Raw genomic sequence first — 23,176 nt, 5'->3', positions numbered from 1 at the left:
TTCGTGGCATTGGATTTATCGGCTTTATTACAACTGGTCGCTGGTCACGTGGCCGCTTTGTGCGACTTTAATTGCTGCGGGGGCCTTTTGTCTATGGCGTAATTGGTGCGAGGCAGTTGCCGTGGGACCATCGTCGCCGCGCTCTGTTTCCACTTCCAGTAAAGGCTCTGAGATACTGTCGTTTCTGCCAGAGCAGTTGTTCTTTTTTGGGGAAGAGGAGATCCTTCGACAGCGGTCATACCGTTTCCTGTCAATGGTTGATGGACGCGTCTGGCTTAATTTTCGACCAGCCTGGTTCTTGTAGCCCGGCCATCAAAAGTATTCATTGAATGTACATAGAATATAGGCGCCCGTGATTTCTGTATGGGCGTGCTCTCGTATACATGATAATTTTTCTATATACGCACCTTATAGCATCACAACAAATTTATGTAAAGCGTCTCTGTCACATCATCATTGTACAAAACCCTTATGTACACTGTACATATGGAACATCATTTGATATAGGGTCACAATTAGTTTATGTGTAACCGCGCTTCCGTGTGTCTCTGTGGTTATTTGTTAGCGAGTCAGGACTCGGACACTTTTTTGAAAACGTGCCGTATATGCAATGCTTGGTACTTTGCATATGATATCGTCCTGATGGAATTGTGCCATGATTGTGACTCAGTGTTCACATCGTCTCTTGTTGAAATAATCTTTCTCTAAAAACATCTGTGAATGTCGTCATTCACCTCCGTTCATTGTATTTATTTATTGTACATATTGCAAATCAACCTTTGCTAAAGATGCTTTAAGATATAGTCAGCGCGCATCCAGAAACATTGAAAAAAATATGGCAGTATTGCAACAGAATCAAAGGAAGTGGTAGACATTTATCGCATGCATTTCGCTTGCCTATACTACGCGAAATCATTTACACAAAGGGTTATTTTGACGCCAAGGTGACCGCATTCCGCGCTGACTTGCTAAGGCTGTACGCCGAGACGACGTCAAAGCATGAAGAACCAGTCACTAAAGAGGAAGTGTCGGAAGCCTTTAAGGCTACGATTTTGATAAGCGCGACGGCCATTCTTTCGACATTCTTTTGGATGCACTAGTACAGCTTGTAAACCTGCTCATGGTAGACCATCGAAAACCCCTGTCCTTCCGATATGAAAGAATAGCGTTGTTGTCCAAAGACAGTATGGATCGCAAGAACCCGAAATCACGGGAACCAATTACGCTATTAATAGCGACTTTTAAGTTAGAGGCGTCCGTGTTGATATTGCCGTCTAATCAGGCCCTTTTTGTCGTTATTAGTTTCTCCTCTGCAATCGTGCCCCTTTGCCGCGCGGCTGCCCCTCTGCCGTGCGTCAGTCGCGCCAAAAAGCACGTCATGCGGTTCCCCGCCCGAGCCCGAGCAATCCGACGGCAACGAGAAGATACTGAGATGAGGGAGCGGGAGGTCGAAGCAATCCGGCACCGTAACCTGTGGGTTACTTACCGGTGACGAATGTCAGGCGCATGCGGACAAGCTTCGCTTACCCACATTTCCCGGTAGGGGAAGGGTTGGCCTTTTTTTTTTAGATTTTATAAGAGTGGGCTGAAGGGTCCGGAGCCTAACTGAATGCAACAATAGTCGAGGCACTACGTTTTGGTCGCTTTTGAGAACAGCTATCCAGGGATGTGTATCAAGTAGACGCCATGGCTGTGCTTGGCGTGGTCTTTGAGTAGGGCCAAGTATGGACCCGTATCGGGGAAGAAGCACCTCAGAGGCCAAGAGCGAAGTGACAGAGCGGGCAGCATACATTAAGACCCAAGAGTGTGCCCGAACGTTACACGTAACACACGTTGAGTTAGTTGCCCCGAATGATTGCACGAATTCTCACGACACTCGTCGACAACTTCGTCCGGGCAAACAAGATGGCGGAAGTAAAAACGGAGTTTCCGCAGCTACCAGCAAGGTCGCCAAGCTCAGGGCTCTCTGAATAAACAACCTGTACCATAGCACTCACTCGTAGACAAGTGATTGCGAAAGCTATTTCAAGACGAAGATTATGCTGGAAGGTTGTTGCTGCTTTACTGCAGTAGCGCCCTGACAGGAATCTCAACCGCTGAAAGACATAATGAGCCCTCAATCGGAGGCTGAGAGCTCATATAGCTGTTTTGGTATAGCTGTTTATTTGCTTCGCACCACTGCTCTCGAGTGGTCTAGTTCAGCACGTCGACGTGAGAAGGTTGTGTGCGGCCCGCGATGGGCCATTGCTGGAGCAGTCGTCTCGTAATCAAGGTGATTGCCAGCGTGCATCTTGGACGCTTTAATGGTGATCAGTGCTGAAATTCCATTATGCAAGAGACGTTTTGCGAGTACGGGATTCCAGCGAGGTTGTCGCGAGAATACGCGAATCCTTTGGGCACTGACTTGCATGGCTTGTTCTCGCAGGTTCCCCTCGACTAGAGAATTGCAAACCGTGCAATCCTGGCTGCGCCCACGCCATCTTGAACAAAGGTGCCAGCTCGGGCTGCCACCCCTGCCTCTGCGAAATTGCTGTTGTGCGGGTGAGTGTACGCAGCGTGCGCCGTTGGCCTAGATGAGTGAATTCTCACTCATACAAACCTAACAAAAATTTTTTCCGGGTTGTGTATTCACCCATATTAGGGCCTGCTCAAGCTTACAGGCACTTGCTGACTGCAATCTACAGCTGGAAATTGGCAGCTGAGAGGCATGAAATATGTAGCTGGGAGATGTTGCATTTTCGGTCAGAATATCTGCAATTGCCAGGTGGAAAATTATTTCAGAGGTCAGAGGTTCTCAACTGGAACGAGTAGACCTTCCAGCTGGAAATAGCCGACCACATTCCAACTGGAATGTCTACTCGTTCCAGCTGGAGACATGAAATGTTCCTGGTAGATTCCAAGCTTTAGAGCAAAAACCACCCTTTTTGCCTTTGAGTCATGTCCAGGTGAAATTTCAGGTGAATATTCATATATAGGCAGCATTAAAACTAGCCATAGCTCGCATGTACCTTAGTTGGCATGTAGGAATATTCGTGGCTCTTATGTGGTGAAACCACGATCTGATTACGAGGCAGGCCTTAACATGTGGGGAACTCCGAATTCATTTTCACCATCTAGGGATTTCTTAACGTGCACCCAATGCACGGTTCAACAAGCATTCTTGCATTACGCCCTCATCGGAAAGCGACGGGCGCGTCTAGGATCGAACCCATGACCTAGTGCTCGGAATCGCTACGCCATAGCCGCTGAGCTACCACGGCAGGTAATAGAAACTACGAAGACAGAAAAATGCGAACAGGAAGAAAGGATGACATGGCAGGTGAGAACCAATGAAATTCTTATGAAAAGTATGGTGCTTCTGTACGGGGCCCAATTTCCGCTTTATCTTAATATGAAATGTACAATCTACGAAACTATTTCGCCAATGGATGGCATTCTGAACAAGCGAATATATCTTCGGCACTCATTGACTGAAATTCCGCCAGGGAATAAGCAATATGCTTATAGCAGCAGCACGAACCTGTAAAGCAAGGTTTCACCCAAATGTAATACAAAGTTCCCTAATATTTTAGATACATGCAAGATATAGCTTTTTGTCAAGTTGGTCACCTTATTACTATGCGCTATATGGAGGTGAGTTATCGCTCATTTTACGCAATGTAACTCCCGATTTTGTCACTTATTCTTTTTTTCTTTTTTTGCGTTTTAAAACGGTAAGATTATGCCCTCGCTGCATTGAAATTTATCTGACGTGACATCTTAAAGTATATTTATACTTGAAACATTATTTTTAAAACAGAGTACGATACACGCGATTTGTACAGCGCGCGCTATGCTGCGCAGTTAACTGGTTGAATATTCTCGTCGAACGTCTACGAGAGGAATAATGCCAACCAGGAGGCCAAAGCTCGTCCTGCAATTCACGTCACGGGCGAAATGGTGCATTCCCACTTGCAAAATTTGACAAAAAGAGTTTTCCTGCGCATTTTTAGTGCTGATTATATTGGGCGCTTGTTATATCTGAAAAGTGAGACCTGTTGCGTAAAAAAAAAAAAATATGCGGCATTTTCGTGGCGCCATTGGTTGTTTCGACGCGGTTTCCAATCAACCGCCTCATTGTTGGCACATCCTCCATTGTGGGCATGTGGAATGCTTTAGGTAAAGTGGGTGCACAGGGCGAAACCTTGCACGAATTTCCAAGCACCGTTCTTGCGCGATAGCGCAGTGTTTAGCGTGCCCTGCCTCAGTCGCACGGTGGAGCAATTACAAGACTTCGAATCCCAGTGGCATTGTTTAGCTTTCCTCTTTATCGCCCCATGGCGTGGCTGGAGTTCAGGATGAGAACCCGGCCAAATGGCGGCTTGCGTCGTCGTCAGCGTAACGGAATGTACGAACGGTCGACGTACATGGCAAAACCCAGTTTCGAGCGTTCGAACGCTGTAGCAGTAAAATATGCAGACGGATACGTAATTAGACTATGACGCTAACTATTTATTGGCTAATAGGGAGCTTTAGAATAGGGGCCCCAATAGTTTGGGGCCCCAAAGAGCTTTGCGGGTGTTATCGTTGGGGCACGTAGGAGTGAAGCGTTTTAGAATAGGGTTTGACGTTTGCGGATAGCGTCTTGCGCTGACAGCGCCACTACGGCGTCAAAGAAGAACTATTAGAAATAATTACATAAAATATACCATTTTATGATAGGAATAATAATTTTTACTTGCGTGTATTCGCGTTTAAGTACAATTTAGAGGTTATTCTCTGTAAGCAGCAAACAATTAGTTGCGCTTAGTTTTGAGCAAACCAACTTTACTAGACTTCACCAGCCAAGCTTAGCCGTGTTAGGCCTACGAGCCATAAAATCCACAATCGAATTCAAAATCAGCGGCGTCTAATGAGTCAATCTTCATAACACACGCTAGTTGAGAGAAAGCGATAACCGCACTCGCTTCTCCTAGCTTGCGAACTTCACGCGTTACCGCGAATCGAACCCAATTTTGTGCTAGGTTAGAGCCGTCGCTTCGATGGGTGCCGCCATGTTTGCCGACGCTAAGCTTTTGGGGCCGCTATTTGGGCTCCCGCTAAATCGGTGAAATAGCGTTCCCAACGCAAAACCCAAACGGAGTTTGCGTCTTGCGCATGCGCAGTGGCTTCGACGCTATTTTTTTGGGGCCCCAAAACGTTTGGGGCCCCTATTCTAAAGCTCTCTAATGACAGCCGAGGAAACTGACAACCTCGGCGCGAAATTTAGAAGCACTTACGTTTTCATGCCTAATGTTATTAAAGCTAACCACATTTAGGAAAACATTGATAAGCGTGGAAGCGCTGGTGCTTGCAGCCGCCGTTTTGCCAGCGCTTCTGTTCTAAAAGGAAGAGAACTCTCGACGGCATGAGAAGAAGCTGGTTTCTTCAAGAAAATGCGGAACAGTTAATTTTTCCGGAAGGACGGCAGTTAGCGCTCAGGGAACTGTTGCGCATTTCACTGACATTTCTGACCAGAGAATGATCTGAAGACTCAGGGTGATAGATATTTATGACATGGATAGAGACGCTCAGGCGGACAAATTGCCGGACCTAGCCTGCCAAGCGAACTCCGCCCGAAGCAACGTCACCAAAGCTCAAAGGTAGTGCAGTGACAACACGTTGAAGGTGCGACAGTCATTGCTGTTCTGTGTTGAAACACGGTTTATTTCACAGAATGCAATAAGTCAAATGCAGGAGCAATTGCGTGCCGAAGTAAAAGAAAACGAACAGTGTTCTTCCTGATTTCCATGCACCTCTCATTGCTCTCTCTCCCTCTTTAATTCTTTTGCAGAAACCGGAAAGACTGACGGAGGAAGCACCATCCGGGAACGGCAATAAATGAAACAAGCTTGAACAAAACCGCACGATAACTACCCGCCGCTCAGCCCAATACCGACAAAGCACACGGAGGAGTGTCCTGCCGAGTTTCCTCTGTCAAGTCATTTTATATGCACCAGCTTTTACCATGAGCTTTGATAGCAGAACATGATCTTTATTTTTTTAATATTTTTATTTTTATTTGAGAAGGTTATCAAACTTAGAGAGATCTGAATACGCAGAAAATCACTCCTATATTTACAATGTAAAAAGAGAAAATAAACACGTTGGCGTTTGTTTGTTGCACAATAATGGCTCTTATTATAACTGCTACAGAAGTCTACAGTGTCGTACGTGGCTTTGCAATGCCAAAAAGCGACACTGCTTCACGTCCTAGCTGGTTGCCTAGCAGACCATCACCATTGGCATGCATCAACTTTTCGGACTACGGCATCCGAGATCTTCAGACCTCGCGGCTCGTGCGCGTCCCAATCACGGAGGCCATTTGTGTTATGTTCTAGTCAACAAAGGGAAATCAGGTGCTTCAGACATCTTGGAAACGATGCACATTGTATCAATTTCGCTAGACTTTCTTTCTTTCTTCCTTCCTTTCTTTCTTTTTACATTGACTTTCCTGAAGTTAATGTAAAAGTCACCCCAAAATTTTTTCCCCTTCATTATTCACTAAACCTATAACTTGAATAACTGAGGCCCGTTAAAATGTCTCATGAAGAATAATTATTTAAAATATGGAAAATATTATACCCATAATGAGTGCCGGTCTCAAATGTCGCCTAGACGTACGAACATCCACACTCCTAGCTGTTTTGACTTCTTCATTAACTGAAAATTTCAAGATGGAATCAATTAGGTCTCAACACAAAGGACTTTAAATCAACGTTTCAAAGCGAAATAATATTGAGAACTGGCTCACGGTTAAGTGCAGATATCGTGATACTGGCAGATGACGAAGCAAGGGTGGGGTGAGAATGATCTCGTTCGCAGTCTTTCAATGCGTCTATTTAGCTTCCAGAGAATCTTAGATGGTGAAATAATTGATTGTATAGCTCCCATCACAATCCTGCCACATAATGGGAAGCTCGAGATTCAGCTTCTCGAGTAATAATGCCTCAGAGATCAATAATAACATTTAATTAGAGCAAATGTGTTGATACATAGCACACATAATTTTACAAATGACTCCTTACTCAATGCTATGTGACGCTTGTCAGCATGACAGCGTTCCTCACAGGAAAGTAGCGAGTAAAGAATGTGAAATAAATGCTTAAGGTTAATGACCTATATTGTTGAGGGTGAAGAAAACTTAAAGGGTGCGAAAATTGTTTTTAGTGCGGAAGCAGACATAGGAGAGTGCGAGGCTGGGCATCGGACAAGCTATATACATTGTGGAATTCATAGCCATAGTTCTAGTTGGGCGCAATATTAAGTACTTGACATACATCAACTCTATAACTCATGCCTTATCGATTCGCTCATCAACTTACTTCGTGCGGCGACTACTAGTGCTGCAGAAATCCAGCTGGTAGAGGAAGAGGAAGAGGCAGAAAATTGAAAGTATTGAGAGGATGATGAGGATGAGAGGAGAAGCAGAGTGGTGGCTTATGTATATTAAACGCCGGCCCTACTAGAGCCTCTCGTCAAGTTGCATGTCATGCAGGAACTTCAACAACCCATTCGTTGTGCGCATTGTAGTCGCAGAATCATGAGATGGGCCTAGAATATCTTGCACGGACAGTGGTTGCCTACGAGCGCTAGCTGGGAAACTGCTCAACGTCCGTCGATCCAGCGATCACATAATATGTGTTCCAGCGTTTAAGGCACGTTACAGTGTTCACAATGAAGGCTGCTCGACTGGCCGATGAGGGCTGCGTATAGCGGCGGGTGAAGCCAACACCCAGCCGAATCCTGAGTAGCAATGACGCTTTGCTCTACGTAACCTCCGGGCGCAAACGACGTTTGCTATCTCGGTCGATCCCACGTAGGCATCTGGATGTTGTCAGTGTGCGCTTTGTACAAGAAGGGTTCCTTTGTAGTTTCCTGCTGCTGTTAGCTAGAGAACAATATATCTTTTCCTAAGTATACAAAGTGCTAAATTACTAAAATATAATTAAAATACTGAAGGCATACATTTATTCACACTTAAGGCAGCGATTACTATTTCGCAACATTAAGAAAACATCTGGTAACGGAATCCGAGCATTAATAAGCAAGAAAATGGCGCCATTTACATGTTCTCTTTGTAATTTGTAAACAGCTGTCAGTCACTCGTAAAAAAAAATTACACTGTGTTCAAACGGGGTAGTAGGGTCCGCTCGACCAGTTTTATCAGATTTTCTAACACAACTGGCAAGTAATAGCGTTTCATGGTGTTCTGGCAGATATATTTCAGCGAATGTGCTTCTTCCTTCGTGCTTATCTTACTTGCAGAGAAAAATAGGAACCTATAAGAACATTTCTTCGGCAAACATGAAGTGTGCCATCGTGCGGATGAGATAATCATTTCTCTGGTAAACAGCGCTTGATGGCAGCCCGTTACATTCTTTACAATTTTGAGTCGCTTTTTGGCACACAACAAACACTGAGAAGCTCATCAGGACCTGAATCACTATAGCTGCACGCAGTTCTTTCATTGAGTGTCCTTTTATGATTTTGTTAAGGAAGGAAAGGAAATGGAGAAGAAAGTCCGCGACTTATGAGCCGGAAACCTTCAGCCCACGCCGGTAGTCTCAGAGGCCATGCTCTGTTTACTGTGCTGCGTAAGGCGCACCAGAGATGTCGCCACGTGGCTTCAAATGTTGCCCACAGAACACCCGAAAGTACTTCTTGAAGCCAGGCGTCAACACATCTGACTCTCCCAAACGAGGATCACGGAGCAGGACTGCCGAGCTTGCTGGCGCAGGATCTGCCAAAATACTTTATCTCACTTGAGATAGGCTCGCCTCTTTTATTTCATCCACTTGGAGGATGGACTGACTGGCTGGTTGTCCGACCAACCAACCGATTGATTGACGTAACAGTGGAATAGTATGAGAGCCATGCTTTTCCATGTGCTCAAATCAAATAAAAATAATAAGGCTACATTCCTTCTATTTATAAGTGAAGAGTAACTTCCGCATCATGTAACGATGAATACTGAAGACAAGTTCTGAAAACACATGTGCGATGAAGTAACGGTAAATGAAACACTACGTTTTCGTTAGATCAGAAAAAAAAAGAAAGAAAGAAAAAGCTTATTTATCTTAATCACGCCACCCCTGAACTTCGTTACTACGAACAGCATATTGCCGAGAAAGCTATTAGTTTTTATGAGGCGTTGGGCCGACGTCAAAGATGAAACATCATATAAAGCCCCTCCTTGACGAAAATCAACATTCTTGTTCAGGCGTCTCGTGACGCAATCTGCCGTCTGTCTAAAAAATGCAGGGTTTTACTTCGTCCAAACATTGATCATGGTGCTTGAGCTTGTCACATCAAACCCACCTTATTCATTAGTCTGTAGCGCCACCTCCCGGTCAGGGCGGGAAACAAAATGGGTATGATTGAATCTCTGCGGCGATGAGCAAGCACGCTTCGTGAAGGGGTCAGCGAAGGGGGGCCGACCCAGCAATACTGCAAGGCACACGTCTTTGAAAACACTTGGATCTTTTCACACCAAATCTTACTATGTGATTACTCGCTCCCAGTACCTACCACACCAGGAGATGCAAGATCATTTATAAGAAAATATAAAAGACCTGACCTGAAACTAGTGACAGGCTATGAAGCCAGATGAAACAAAGGGGGAGTTCAATGGTTAAGTTTACTTTTAAGAGAATTAACTACTACGGTGGCGTTTATTTTGGCCACATTTGCGTTTCTGCGGCCTACGGCGAACGCGGCAGACGTGGAACGTTCTTTCAACTGCAGTTTGCTGTAATACGTGAGCTTAGGAGCAGGTATAGCTGGGCCATTAAGTCCTCGTATGATTACTTCGTGGCATATCGCAACTGCCAAATTTGAGGGCCTCGCTACGCAGTGATTGAGAAGAACAGGGGATCCGAGAGGTTCTATTTTTCGTCAGCCACAGCCGTAGGAAGTGACAGACGAGCGGCGATCGTCTGGCCAATGCGGAGGCTGCGATCGTCGCGCACCGTACAGCGGAAGCCATTATCGACAGCTTGCCATTTCGCGGACGCATGTTGGGGTCAGGCAATGAGCAGAGTTAGTTCCTCCAAATCATGTTTGGAACCACTGGCCTCGCAGCGAGCGGGCGTGCAATCACGCGGCACCGTATTTTGGGCGACACGAGTAAAGCGCGGGGAAAACAAAACAAAGCGTCACGCAGCACATAGCACAACAAAAACGACACAATCGGTCGTGTTAGTACCTAATCAACGTGTTACCGTCGTAAGTCATGCCCTATATAATATATGACTCGTTTAGTTAAACTTCTCTAATTATCCGAGTAATTGGAGCCCGGAAATCATTCTGGTAGCAGAAGGTGACTTATAATCGAGTACTGTTGGTCTCAGGATAGGAGCGTGTTCGTGGTCGAGCTTCAGCGGATACTCAGCCAGATTACGTACGTCACGCAATCCTCATCCCACGCAAATCCACCAGACGGCGTTATTTTACCGTTTTGTGCCTACGCATTCGTTACGAAAGCAGGCATCGAAAGGTTAGAAAGCGTGGCTTTATTTATTTGAGGAATCGTGCTTTTGATGGTGTATATTTCTGCGATCAGAATATTTACGGTCTTCGTTTGTTTTATCACTGAATAATCTCGTAGAACACAAAGTCGGCAGCCTAGGCACCCATAAGAGTAGCAAACACAAGTGTGCCTGGAAGATTCTTGCGCTTTAACTCTTTCAGCGTCTTGGCCCTTTGTCGGAGGTGATCCAACAACCACTCGGTCGCCCTGCGGCAGCTCACCTTTGCACATTTGCGTGTGCACGTACGCACAATGCCGCCAGGCATCTGACGACGCGTTCTCGTCGCATACGCATTCATCATCGGGCAGAATATATCTATGCCGCCTAGAAGCCTCTCGGATATGCTTTTTACAACGGTGCTATTTATGGCTCAGCTTCCGTGCATATTTAGTGTGCGTGTGCAACAACCGTGAGCCCAACCCGAAGATAGTGCAGAAAGGGCGCAAGCGCTATGGCACATACCTCTGTGGACTCCGAGTAGTGGGCTCCGGGATTTATAACGCGCCCTCGAACTACCCTCGTCCACCTGGGACCCAAAGTGGTAGCAGGCACAGCAGCAAGAACAAACACCACGACCGGATCTTAGCCCAAAATGTCGACCCGCGTCGACCACGTCTACGTTCGCGCTGCGCTCCCTTTGTTGGCGTTCCAAGAAGTATATATGTGTGTGTGTGTATATAATGTTCAGCGCCGTCTTCTTGTTTCATTTCTACTCACCACGAGACCCACACAAGCTACCCTAAGTATTTTTGATTTAGTCACCAGTGGGTCTGTATGGATATGGGTGTGCATGTGCATATGCGAGTATGTGGGTTCATGAGAGTGTATATATAGATATATATATGTATGATGCATACGTGTTTGCATGTATGCTGTTGCCGAATATTCTGTAGGGGGGGCTGCGGGCCTCGTCAAGCTGCCTCTACTGGAGCAGCTTTTACTTGCAGCCTCCTCCATCAAGTAGATGGAAATAAAGCTATTCTATCTAGTTTCCTTCCGCGCTCTCGTGGCGGCGTTCCCGTCGAAACGTCACGTGTGTCTAGTGTCCTCCGGCACCTCGGGGCGGCGGTCCCGTTGTCCACACCAATGGCAATAAATGTGTGTGCGTACCTTTCGTGCCGACGACAAGCGACCAGGACAACAAGTGCGTTCGTACCTTTGTTCAACATTCTGTGTCATCTCTGTGTCGTGAGCTAAAAGGCTTCGGTGGTCATCCGGCTTCACAGAGGGGAATGGCTGATGTTATTTTTTTGTGTTCTTTTCTTTTTTTTGTTTTACGCTGCGCATTCAGTGAAGGACTCGCATACTTGCTATTGCGGTCGTTTCGTTCTTTGAGTGAAAGTGTACTTAATAAACGACTTTGGGCATTTAGATGCTGTATTTGTAAGTGTGCGACAAAGCTGCCACTGCATTCTTGAATAAATGTGCCACTTCCGTGTTATGATAAATTCTTCTAAAAAAGAGATCAATCAATTTTTTTTTAACAGCTTGGCTAACGTTGGCTGGGACACCTCGCAAATGGGTCATTCCACGCCAAACGCACAATCCGAGAAGTCGACTCCCTCCAATTTTTTTTTTTCTGAAGAAAATGTGGGAATTTACTAGGTCTACATAAATGCGCTCCCGAAGATATTTTGAGAGGAAAAAAAATAAAAACAGATTTTGTCTGCCTGGGCAACATTTGAATACTACTTTGAAAAAGAAAAACTAACCGCCAAAATAATAAAAATAAATCTTAGTTCAAGAGCAGAAATTTCGTCTCTATACCTTAACGGTATTGTGATTTACTTTGCACTCTTCTGTGCAGGCCCCTAGTATATTTCTTAAATATCTATAATGCAGGTTGAAAGGCCCATTTGGGGCATTTCGCCATTTTTTTACTGAAACTCTAGATTTCCCCGTTGTTACCTTGTTAACTATTTCGTGCCATTCTCATGTCGACATAGCCTGTTAGGATATTGCGGCATGCAACAATTACGAAATATTGAAGAAAAGTGACGCAAAATTGCCATTAGTCTCTACTCCAAAACGGTGCCTTTCACCGGCAGCGCATTTTCGCCGTAATACACGCCTCGGGGCTGCGGGAACCTTCATGAACTTTAGTAGTGTGGTTTGCTGGGGCCAGTTGGTGCATGGGGAACGTATAAGCGGTTCCAGCATATACGGACGCGAGCACAGGTAACAAGAAACTTACTGACCGCATTTTTTTTTCTCATGAGAGTGTTGCAGAAGTGCTTGAGGGCGGCGACGTGTCTCAGTTGCGATCACTGACAATTACTGTGAACGGATGTAAGCGAGAATCGAGACACCAAGAATTTCTGACATTATTAGTCTGTCGTTTCACGCCTCCTCCCCGACGCGACACATGGTGGCTGTTCCGATTAAAATTTCCCGAGATGACACAAACAGGGGCATACATCACCTTGTGTGACCAGTCGAATAAATTGTGTGGGGTCTCGTCGGAAAAAGAAAACAATATAGGCTACTGGTCGTCATCCCACTAGCCAACTCAGGTTCACCTTACAGACGGTGCTATAGTCGAAATCAACTGCTACCAAAAAAGCCACGTCCGGCTCACGATCAGCCTTACAAATAATATTTCGTTTATTTTGTGAAGGCTTTAAAAGCAGATAATTTTGTAGTGACTACTTTGTTAGTTTCAAGACGCGCTCCTTTAATTAGCTGAAAGATGTTGGAACATGATTACACCCCAGGGTCCCCCCAGTCACGGCATCGTTTTTTCTTACTTCATTTTTTTCCTACACAGAATGAACCGAAATTTGGATAGTTTCCACCAACTGCCATAGTAAATAAACATCGCACGCTCTTTTGGGATATGTTATGAGCAGCAAATAAATCGGCGAAAAAAGAAAGAAAATTAATATGCAGATCCAACTCGCATATCAGGATTTATGTGAAACGATGCCGAAGCGAAGCTCCGCTAGGTGATAAGCGCAACGTGGCGGCACAGTTTCAACGTCGGCAGGAACGGCAACAAAGGGTAGTCACCTAAAGCGTGGCAGTGGTACCATTTAAATGTCGGTAACTCCGATCCTAACAAGGCGTAGCCAAAAACATTTTTTGGAAAGAATCGATGAGGTGATACCCTTACCTTTCACGAATTTTCACGAAGTGTTGCAAACAACGTTGAAATCCACACTGTTTCTTCTCTAGAGATTCAAGCGCGTTGACCACCGATGCGGCACACAGCTGTGAAATTGGCGATATACAGGGCGTTTCACGTGACTTGTTCTAAGGATTTAAAGAAAGTGGTTAGCCACAGCTGCACGAAACCGGTACGATAGCGATACGAATACGATACAAAATCGATAGCGCTCGTGCGCTATCGTACTACAGCGCCCTCAATCGCGGTTCTTGCGAAAGAACCGCGCGCGCGCACCGTGGCGAACTGAGCGGCCGGGGCTCTAGGCATCGGCGTCACAGTGCGTCAGCATCTTTGGCGGTGGCACAGGAAAGGAAGCACCGTCGTCCCTGATAAGCGATAGGCTCGACCCATGGTTGAGAGCGCTGCAGTACGATAGCGCACGAGCGCAGTCACGTGGTTTTATTCCATATTTCGCAACTTTTCTTTAAACGAAGAAAACAATCGGCACGCAGCGTGTACGTTACCGCAAATAACTGGATCCGTTTCTGAACCCCTTCTACAACACAACGAAACGCGCTTGGCCCTTAAGTGAATATTCAAAATTTTGCATAATTCATAGCAGATAATTAACTAATTAAGCTAAACATAAAGAAAGAATACTCTAAGGAGCGCCACATGGCGGCAAACCCTATGCCTTTGGTTTCATCCAGCTGCGGCTAAGCACTTTTTTTTTTTAAATCCTTGGCACAAGTTACGTGAAACACCCCGCATAAAAATGGACACACACTGCACATCACGTGAGTAAGCACAAATACACAGCACGGTAAAGAACTTTACTATGACAGAAAAATACATAATATACGGCGCAAAAGCTTTGTACTCGGCACTCACGTCGTGTACAGCTGACTTAGAGTTTGCAATCTGTCCTCCCATTGTTCCCATGATTCAGCGGCATAGTCGAGTTCTCATCGTGGACTCTGCAGGTGCGTGAAAGTATCGTACGCCCCGACTCAATGTTTAAGTAGCCTGCAAAGAATAGGCACGACAGACCTGAAAGGGCGTACTTGATTTAGCACTGAACCACAATGTCGCGAAGAGGTGATATAGAAGGCAACTCCTCCTATATACAGCGTGTAACAGTTCAAGTCAGCTTAAGGTTTTGAATGATGTCGACACAACCTACAGTGTGCAATCCGGTGCAGCGTCTTTTTCCGATAGTTTGCACAGATGAGGATGCTTTTCTACACAATATGATTTAATAATTACCGAAGGTTCACGTCAGTTTCTCGGGCTCTTCCTATTCGATGCGTCAAAAGAAAGACAATATAAAATGTAACATAGCCCGAACAATCGTGACGTACGCGAACAATTTAAATCATTAGATCGGTTAAATAATCAGAGATAGTTAACGAATCTCATAGAATACAAGGAAGGCCTTAAGTATCTGAAGGTGACGGTGGGCAACAATGTATCGGTTGCACCCGCGTGCGTGGATCCAATTCGTTTTTTTTTGTTTTTTTTTAAGCTGTGGTAACATTAGCCAGAACACCCTGTATAGGCTGTAACGTATAGCTGACTTCAGAGTTCTTCAATGCTGCTAATATATATCAATGTTATTTCATTGGTACAGTCCATATCATCAGCAGCCATTTCTAACTCTACCGATGCGATCTGAGCTCACATAAGCTAGATAGCGTTAGTTATACTGTGGGAAACACTTAGCCATTCACGTGACAGCTCACAATTTCACAAATCCACTTTTCACAAATATAAGGCCAATGAAGCGTCGTTTGTTTTCAGATAACACGGCCAGCTCCTTCCCCTTGTTCCGGTCAGACCATCTCACCACAGGGTTAGATTACGTGAAAAGCGGTAGAATCTTTATCATCTGGCAGAACGTAACCGACAAAAAATGCAATGCCTAAGAGTTCGTGACTAAAGGACAAAATACAGTTCATTGATTGGGATTTGAGATCGTTTGTTACACCTACAACTTGTAAGGCATAGGAAAAATACGCGCGACCATAAAAAAAAAGCAGAAAGAGGTTCCTGCACAACGTACGCGAATGGTGTTTGTGCGTAGTAGGTAAAAACACTCGTTCCAGGGACATAGCGCTTGCGTGTATGCTGACACTACGCACATACATAAAGTATAATAAACATGCATAAAGATTTCGCAACAGTATAGGTAATTTATATTTACTTCAATGAACGAACGTGTAACATAAAGTAATAAGCTCGGACGCAGGGTCCCGTGCATAATGTGCTTGCATGGCTCACGCCTTCAGCGTGCCAGTTTCATAGAGCAGCTGGCGAGGATGTTTGCTCTGCTTGAAGAAAGAAAAAGAAGCACCTTCGCCACTTTCGATGAGCACGTGGAAACCCAGGTGCATCGCATCACAAATCCAAGAAAAAAAAGAAGAAACGATGACATCGCCACAGAAGTAGATTATTCAGGCAACATCCTTGTCACCCCTTCTTCATACAGCCTTCAGTAGTGTACACAGCAGGTGATTATAGCTCAGAGAAGCAGATGTGTAGTCCTGCGGATGTTATCTAGAGGTCTTAAACAGTGCCTGGAAACGTGACCCGACAATAAAACAGAGCCTGGCAGTGACATAATAGTATGCATGACGTAATGTATGCGTCTGATCATGATGCCAATTCTAAGCTGTGTTACAGGCAATATCAGAGGTTACGAAGCTCCTAATTAATTCTACATATCGTCGCTTTCTTCAATACATTTGAACATTCATTTTCCGTTGCAAGACAGGTTGACGCTGTTTGAGAGCTCTGGTACATTAGATGTATACATACGTCGCATAAAACAATTGCTCAGTGTTTTTGTCTGAAGACTGGCAGTGATGAAGTAGTATTCATAACGCAATGTGTGTTTTTAAAAGGATTTCATTCTTAGCTGCATTATGATCGACCTATTAGGACGACTTAGTAAACGCTAAATTAGAGGTACCTCTTGAAGGGGCGGCGCAAGACGACGAAGACAGAAGGCAGGAACACACAGGATGTTCCAGCCCCTTCAAGATGTTCAACTAGTACCAACTCACCCAAATGTCGCTCCTTCTAGAGGTACCTCACTTCCCTTCACAGCATTTTGGAAGCATTTCCGCGACAAGACATGCTGACGCTGTCGGACGTTCAAGTATGTATGACCTACGTATGTCATTGGGTACATTTTCAAACATGTTTGTTTTCTATTGGTGAATAGCGTTAATAATGATATACTAGATAATAAAGTTAGAGGGTTCGAATCTTCGTGCGTTCCTGCTTTCCCGCCTGGTCCTATACGAAGTGATCGTGGTCCAAGCTTTACAAGAATAGGCAACATCGTTCTGTCGACACTGTAGGGAATGACATAAACGCAGTGGCTCGCCGAATATAATTGAAATACTAGGACATTAAAGCAACTATTTACAGCACTCAGGCCGCGTGCATTCATTAAGTGGCAACCGACAGTCTTGCGTTTATCGCCTCTCAAGGCAAGCATCCCGCAAACGGCGAAGGGCTGCGTCCTCCGCTATATCAAGAGTTATAGTTCGGATGAGTCTTATACGTAAGGACAACGTGAGTCATACAGTGACGACTGTTCGAATACCCATATCGCACGGTGAGGCGCTCCACCGAGGGGAAGACGATTTTGCATCAAGAAAAAGCGTACAACTCTGGCGTACACAACACAATATTTCGTCGCTGTTAACTATTTTTTCGCCTTCCTCTTTTGTATTCGCCGCACATCACAGTCGCACAAGCGGTTGGGTGTTCTCTTCAAGACCACTGGAGAACAGCCGGCTCGTACTCGCTGGGAGCGGGACGCGTCGAACACAGCACGCTCTCAAAAGTTCCAATGGAATCGTCGATCACCAGATGACTTCTCACTTGGACGCTCACGTAATGCGTCAATGTGGAACACCACAGGTTTCGAAGAGATGCGCGGAGAGAAAAGTGGGTCGTCAGGAGGCTTCCGAAACACTGGGAGCAGTCACGATCACTCAGTTTGACGGCATCGCCACGTTACAAGCGTCTTGGAAGCAGTTCATTTTGACGTAGCTTGGAATGAAGGTTTCGCCGCGGGCTACTCACTGGCAGCGCACGCTTGTATGCGTGTCCAGCTAAACAACCAGTCACACTGGAGATTGAATGCAGTTTGTCGAATTCACTCGTAGCCATGAATGTTGCACGATGTGTTGAATTGGAAGAACTGTAAAGAAAGGAAAAAAAACAGCAGTGTAAAAGACTCACGCACGCATGCACGCACACGCATACAATGACGTAGTTCTTTTTTTTTTTTTCATAAGAGTGCTTCCTTCAAAGCCCCGAAAAAAGAACCACGCAAAAGTTGACGATGTACGAACGAATTTATCGGGTGATATCGGGCACACCCTAGAAATTTGCTAATGCAGCCTATGTCCGAAAAAGGCATTTAAATTGAGTAAAATTAAGCGTGAATCATTAGCTAACTAGTCGCACTTCAATAATAGAGCGAGTAACTCAAGACGACTACGAACAATATGCCGCTGGTCTGATTTGCGTAGAGCACTTTGTTTTTAATGGCTTGGTTCTAGTTATTTGAAACACACGGAGTACCGACAAAGATATACTGCAAAAATTCAGAGTTACAGGCAGACCGATGGACGCGAAACAGTGGTGTGCTAGCAGGGAAAGCTTCGCTTTAATAAATTGCAGACATGGCTTAATAATATATGCTAAATTATGATGAAAGCTTATTGATTGCCCTAAACAATGTCATCAGGGGGAAAACAATTAATGGAGATTTTACATTGAAGCAGGGTTAAAAGAATAAGCCCGGATAAGTATCTCCTTCGCGTTGATGTCCGAAACGAAGCAATTTAGTAGCATGAAAGCAGAAGTCAGAACATGTAGATACCATGCACCTCTAGAATAAGTGCATGTCCCCCACAAATATTAAAGCATCAGCAAAAATTCCCGTACGCTAGATTAGATATATATAGAGTAGAGAGAGATTAGATCTACAGATAGTGGTTATTTTAGGTATTACTTGAATTGTTTATCTCGAGAAAGAAACATAGCGCATATAAAAACGTCAGCGCGCATCTTCAGTTCTTTTTTTTTTGCGAAGCTGCTGTGAGAAACGTACAAATTTGGTTACTTAGAAAAAGAAAAAAGGGACAAAATCTGTTGTAGCCGAGCCTTGAATGAAACTCCTGAACGCCCGGAAAGACGTCTAAAAGAGCGATTTCCGCTATTAATTTTTGCGATGCATCTCTGTATCGTACGTGAATACTCCCTGACGAAATCAAATGCACTGATTAAGGCCATGATTCCAAGAAATAAAAAAGGGGAATTCGCAAAAGGCTCGCGATAGTTCTATCAAGAAGTGATATCAGCTTGTATGTGAACTAATCGCCTGGTCATGTCACCAGCCACTATGTGTCTACTATTCCTATAGCTTATTTTCCGCTTAGGGTACCAAAGTGGCATACACTGTTCTTCTTTCGGAAATCTTCATGCCTTCGGAGCTAGTAATAAAAATTAAAAAAAGCATCCGCCCAGCGTTGGCACCGGTAACATAGCCCGCATACTGAAGTGTTTGCTTGCCAGTATTATTACTCCTGACTGGAAAAAGGTTACACGCAGATTTAGAAGGAAGAAGAAGAAGATGAAGAAGAAGAAGGTGAAGAAGAAAAGTAATATACGAAGAAAAAAAGAAATCGACGCAGCGCAGGCGGTTGGTCCTGAGTCAACGCGTCCACCACGTGAAATGCGAGTACACATCCGTTATCTGATAAGCATTAGTACTTACATCCTGATTTCGTTTACCTCCGGCGAAGACTAACAAACAGACAGAAAACAGGCCAGCACTCGTGAAAAGACGGAGTTGACATCCGGGTAAAACCTGCTCTTCTCGGGATCCGAAGGCGAAGTGCAGCCAGCTATCGTCCCAGCGGCCCATACACTCACAAAAAAAAAAAAAAGAAAGAAACCACGCTATCGCATAAAGTTTAGGAGTCTGGGAGACCGCTCGACCACGCACCGCACGCAGGTCCTGCTGTTCTTCCGGAACGTAGCTATCGTGTTGGGGGCCACTACGGTTGACTTCTGAGGTTGACACACACATAAAAAAAAAAATAACAACAGCGATGCACCCGATCCAAGAAATATAGAGAGAACGAGAGAGTGAGGTAGGAAATGGAATAAAAGTTTGAAGAAGAATGCAGCGCGAGTTCTTGGCGTGTGCACCCGGACGTATGAGAGCGAGCCGCCAATCGGTGGCATGCGGAACTAGGTCGAAGGGCGAAAATGGAGAACGCGCGGGAGAGAAAAACGAACGATTAATGCGGAAGAGATTAGACTCAGCCACGCATAGCTCGCCTGGGTTAAGCGGTGGACTGTGAGAAGCGTAGCACCGGTTCCGGTTTGGCCTGTCGCAACGCGAAACGCTACGTTTTACGCAGCTTTGTTTTTTTTTCTTTTTTTCTCAAATAAAGGTTGACAGTTCTAAATGGGACCTTTGGCGGCGTTCCTAAGTAGTTAGTAAGGATTACATGTAGGACAAATAAGGAACGGGTCTCTCCGATGTAACTTCTTACTCAGTCCTTATCCATCTTCCTCGTTACCTATGCTGCATGAGCAACAGAGCGCTTTACTTTCTTGTTGTTCTGTCGTTTTATCTTCCGCACTATATCACCATTTTTATTCATAGCCAAAGAAGTTGCGATGAAAAAGAAAATAATTATTCAGACAAGAAACGTTCATCCTTCCCTTTGAAGCGTAAGCCCTAGCTCCGTACCTTTGACTCTGCTGTTGTTGTTTTTAGTAATGAAAGAAAAGAATATTATGCAAATCCAACGCACGTTTACTAATCTATACGAAGCGAACCTTTCGTGAGGCGGTTACATAAACGCTACAAGCACTGTGCATGTTCGGGAACGCGTTTGGTAACATAGCGATTGCGTGCCTGCCCGATAAATACGGCAAGACGCCGAGAAATCCACCACGCGCGACCCACGTGACACCCGTAACCACGGATTGCACATCTCCGGGATCGGCCCACTCTTCATCCTGTCATGTCCGGAATCAGCCAACGCCTTTTAGATAGCACAAGGACGGTGAACTTCGATGCGTGACGGCATGCTACGTTGTCCAATTGCCATAGAATCTGATGAAGACGGTCCCGATTAAGCCGCGGTGATTTTGACGTCACCGCTTTCGTCACGCCGGGCTTGGCAATGGCACTTTCGGTCGAAGCAACACGACGTCATGAAGTAGAGTACACAGGCCTGTTATCTAGGACGCGTAGACAGTTGAGCAAGTTGGTGCATCGTGTAGTGTCGATGAGCGGAAATACGGGCGGGAAGAAACGGAGTTTGTCCTCTCCACTCCGTTTCTTCCCGCCCGTATCTGGGAGGCGTTGGATCAGCTAAGTTTACTATTGCATCAACTCTAAGACCGACCCACTTTACTAGGCAAGAACGTTGACCATGCATACACGCGAAACAACGGGGAAAATAAAGGTCCTAAAAGGCTTCCCGTAATTAAGGAATTCTGCGCTTGAAGACGCATAATTCCTTTATTTGCAAAAACGCCCGCTTTCCTTTCATTTCCTTTAATTGTTCCCTCAACCACATTTCTTTCAAGCCTCAAAAGCGCCTTGACATGAGTATTGTGCCTTCCAGGAAAATATTATTACGAAAGCAATTTTACAGGAAGACCTAGTACTAGAACTATTGTGCTAGTGGCTAACTCCAGCATATCGCAACGTTTGCTACGTGCACGACCGGGCACGAGCGCGCGCGCTCGCGCTCGTGTGCTCCCGTCTGGACGTGCTACGTGGTGCGGACCGGCTTTGTCCTGCACCAGCTTGACCGATAGATAGTAGCTACATACTAATTGCGCATATTGAAGCGCTATCAGTAGCTCAATAGGAGGCGGTATCTGCCGATGCGTTTGTCCACAGCCAGGATCGGCTATACAGGAGCGAGCTGGCGCTTGCATGCGTACGTGTGGTCTAGGCTTAAGTTCCACGAGGCCTAGTGGTGCGTTCAAAACTAAAAGAAATTAGCGAAACCGGACAGCTACGACACCGGTAAGCAGCATGGCCAAAGTTACATGTGCGGGCGCAGTCGACCGTGAGTAGGCGATAGTCGGCTTCTTCCGGACGGGGGTAATTCTTATGAAAATTATGAACGCAGATTCTCGCTTGCTTTAGCCTGTTTTGTTCACTATACACCAACTAATATACGAAGCAGTAATAGTAACAAGAAGCGCACTGATCAAAGCACCCTTCTCGATTGATGTCAGCTATCGGCCAGTAGCAGCCGTCTGTGAAAATCTGCTAAATGACGACATACACAAATCACCGGAATCTTCGAAACGGGTAAGGAGAAGGCCCCTGTTTGAACAGAGGGTGTTTGAGAAAAGCTAACTTCGTGCTTCACTGGCGAACTCCGCGCACTGCGCACGACTGCAAAATTTGGCTGTGATGTACACAGCAGCGCATGCTATCCGCGAAATGCGTTTTTTTCATCAAGACCGAAATGAGGTTTGGGGTCCCTCGAATGCAAAGACACTCGCTTACTTAGATTTAGGCGCACGTTAAAAAACCCACGGTAGTCGAAAATTATAGAGTTCCCAACTACTGCGTTCCCCACAATCAGGTCGTGGTTTCGGCCCTCAAAACCACAGAACGTAGATAAAAAAAATTAACTGCACGTTCACCGCCGACTCGCTAATAGAGATCCGTTATTCACAATCTCACTTATTCATCCATTATTATTCATTATTTCATGATTCATTCATCCACATAAATCCCTCGTTCATTATATCTCCCTCTCTCTCTCTTACACACACACACAAACACACATTATGCTATGAGATAGCCTTACCTTAAACAGGTGACGAATTTTCGGAAGTTGACTGAGACACCACAACGTAGCCATGCTTGCTTTGTTTGCTCTGCGAAAAGAAAATGCGAGAAGAAGGCACAGTTAGAACAACTTCGCACAATATACGAGTGCCAAGCACACAACCTTTGCCAAACCGGAAGGACAACGAATAAACTGCCACGGCCGACGACCTGACGGATAACGTCGCTTGTTCCTATCGCGCTGTACAATGTCGAGAATGCATCTTCAGAACTTGAATTATCAGGCGCTAGAAAACTTCGCTTTCGCACGCTCTCGAAATGCATGCGTCCCTTTGTTAGGTGATCTTCACCTTCACTCGAGCTCGTGTATAGCGACCTTGCGCCTCGCATCGTCAGTATACGCACGCCGCTACGCGGGAATGCCAGCAGGGAAAGCTGCCATTCGAAATGCACGAAACGAGTCGGCAGGAAGCGAGTTCTCTCAATAACAAAAGCGCCGTCGCGTCGAAACGGTCGCCGCGTAATGTTTCTCGTGCGCGCTCCCTGCGTGGCCTCGTCCAAGGACGAGACCCTCGGGGCAACCGGTAACACCGCGCCTTCAATAAGAAACTCGCGTTATCGCCGAAGGACCGCGCAACACCGTATAAAGGCTCAGCA

At 45.5% G+C, this 23,176-nt stretch overlaps 2 protein-coding genes across 2 annotated transcripts in view; one reads left to right on the top strand and one right to left on the bottom strand.

Annotated features, from left to right (window-relative positions):
• The window catches only part of LOC142579655 (uncharacterized), a 38,480-nt gene extending 32,330 nt beyond the window's left edge, over positions 1-6,150 (top strand). Inside the window, exons 4-5 of the mRNA XM_075690066.1 lie at positions 2,426-2,541; positions 5,813-6,150. Of these exons, the coding sequence (XP_075546181.1) occupies positions 2,426-2,541; positions 5,813-5,863 (167 nt within the window). The 3' untranslated portion in view covers positions 5,864-6,150. The remainder of the gene's footprint in view (positions 1-2,425; positions 2,542-5,812) is intronic.
• An 8,318-nt stretch (positions 6,151-14,468) lies between these two features.
• Positions 14,469-23,176, bottom strand: part of LOC142579654 (uncharacterized) — a 72,533-nt gene continuing 63,825 nt past the window's right edge. Inside the window, exons 4-5 of the mRNA XM_075690065.1 lie at positions 22,539-22,608; positions 14,469-17,872 (exon numbers count right to left, since the gene is read on the bottom strand). Coding sequence (XP_075546180.1) covers positions 22,540-22,608 — 69 coding nt within the window. The 3' untranslated portion in view covers positions 14,469-17,872; position 22,539. The remainder of the gene's footprint in view (positions 17,873-22,538; positions 22,609-23,176) is intronic.

This window comes from Dermacentor variabilis, chromosome 4 (assembly GCF_050947875.1).
Source record: "Dermacentor variabilis isolate Ectoservices chromosome 4, ASM5094787v1, whole genome shotgun sequence".
Classification (NCBI taxonomy): Eukaryota; Metazoa; Arthropoda; class Arachnida; order Ixodida; family Ixodidae; genus Dermacentor; species Dermacentor variabilis.
This window is presented reverse-complemented; position numbering and strand designations above follow the sequence as displayed.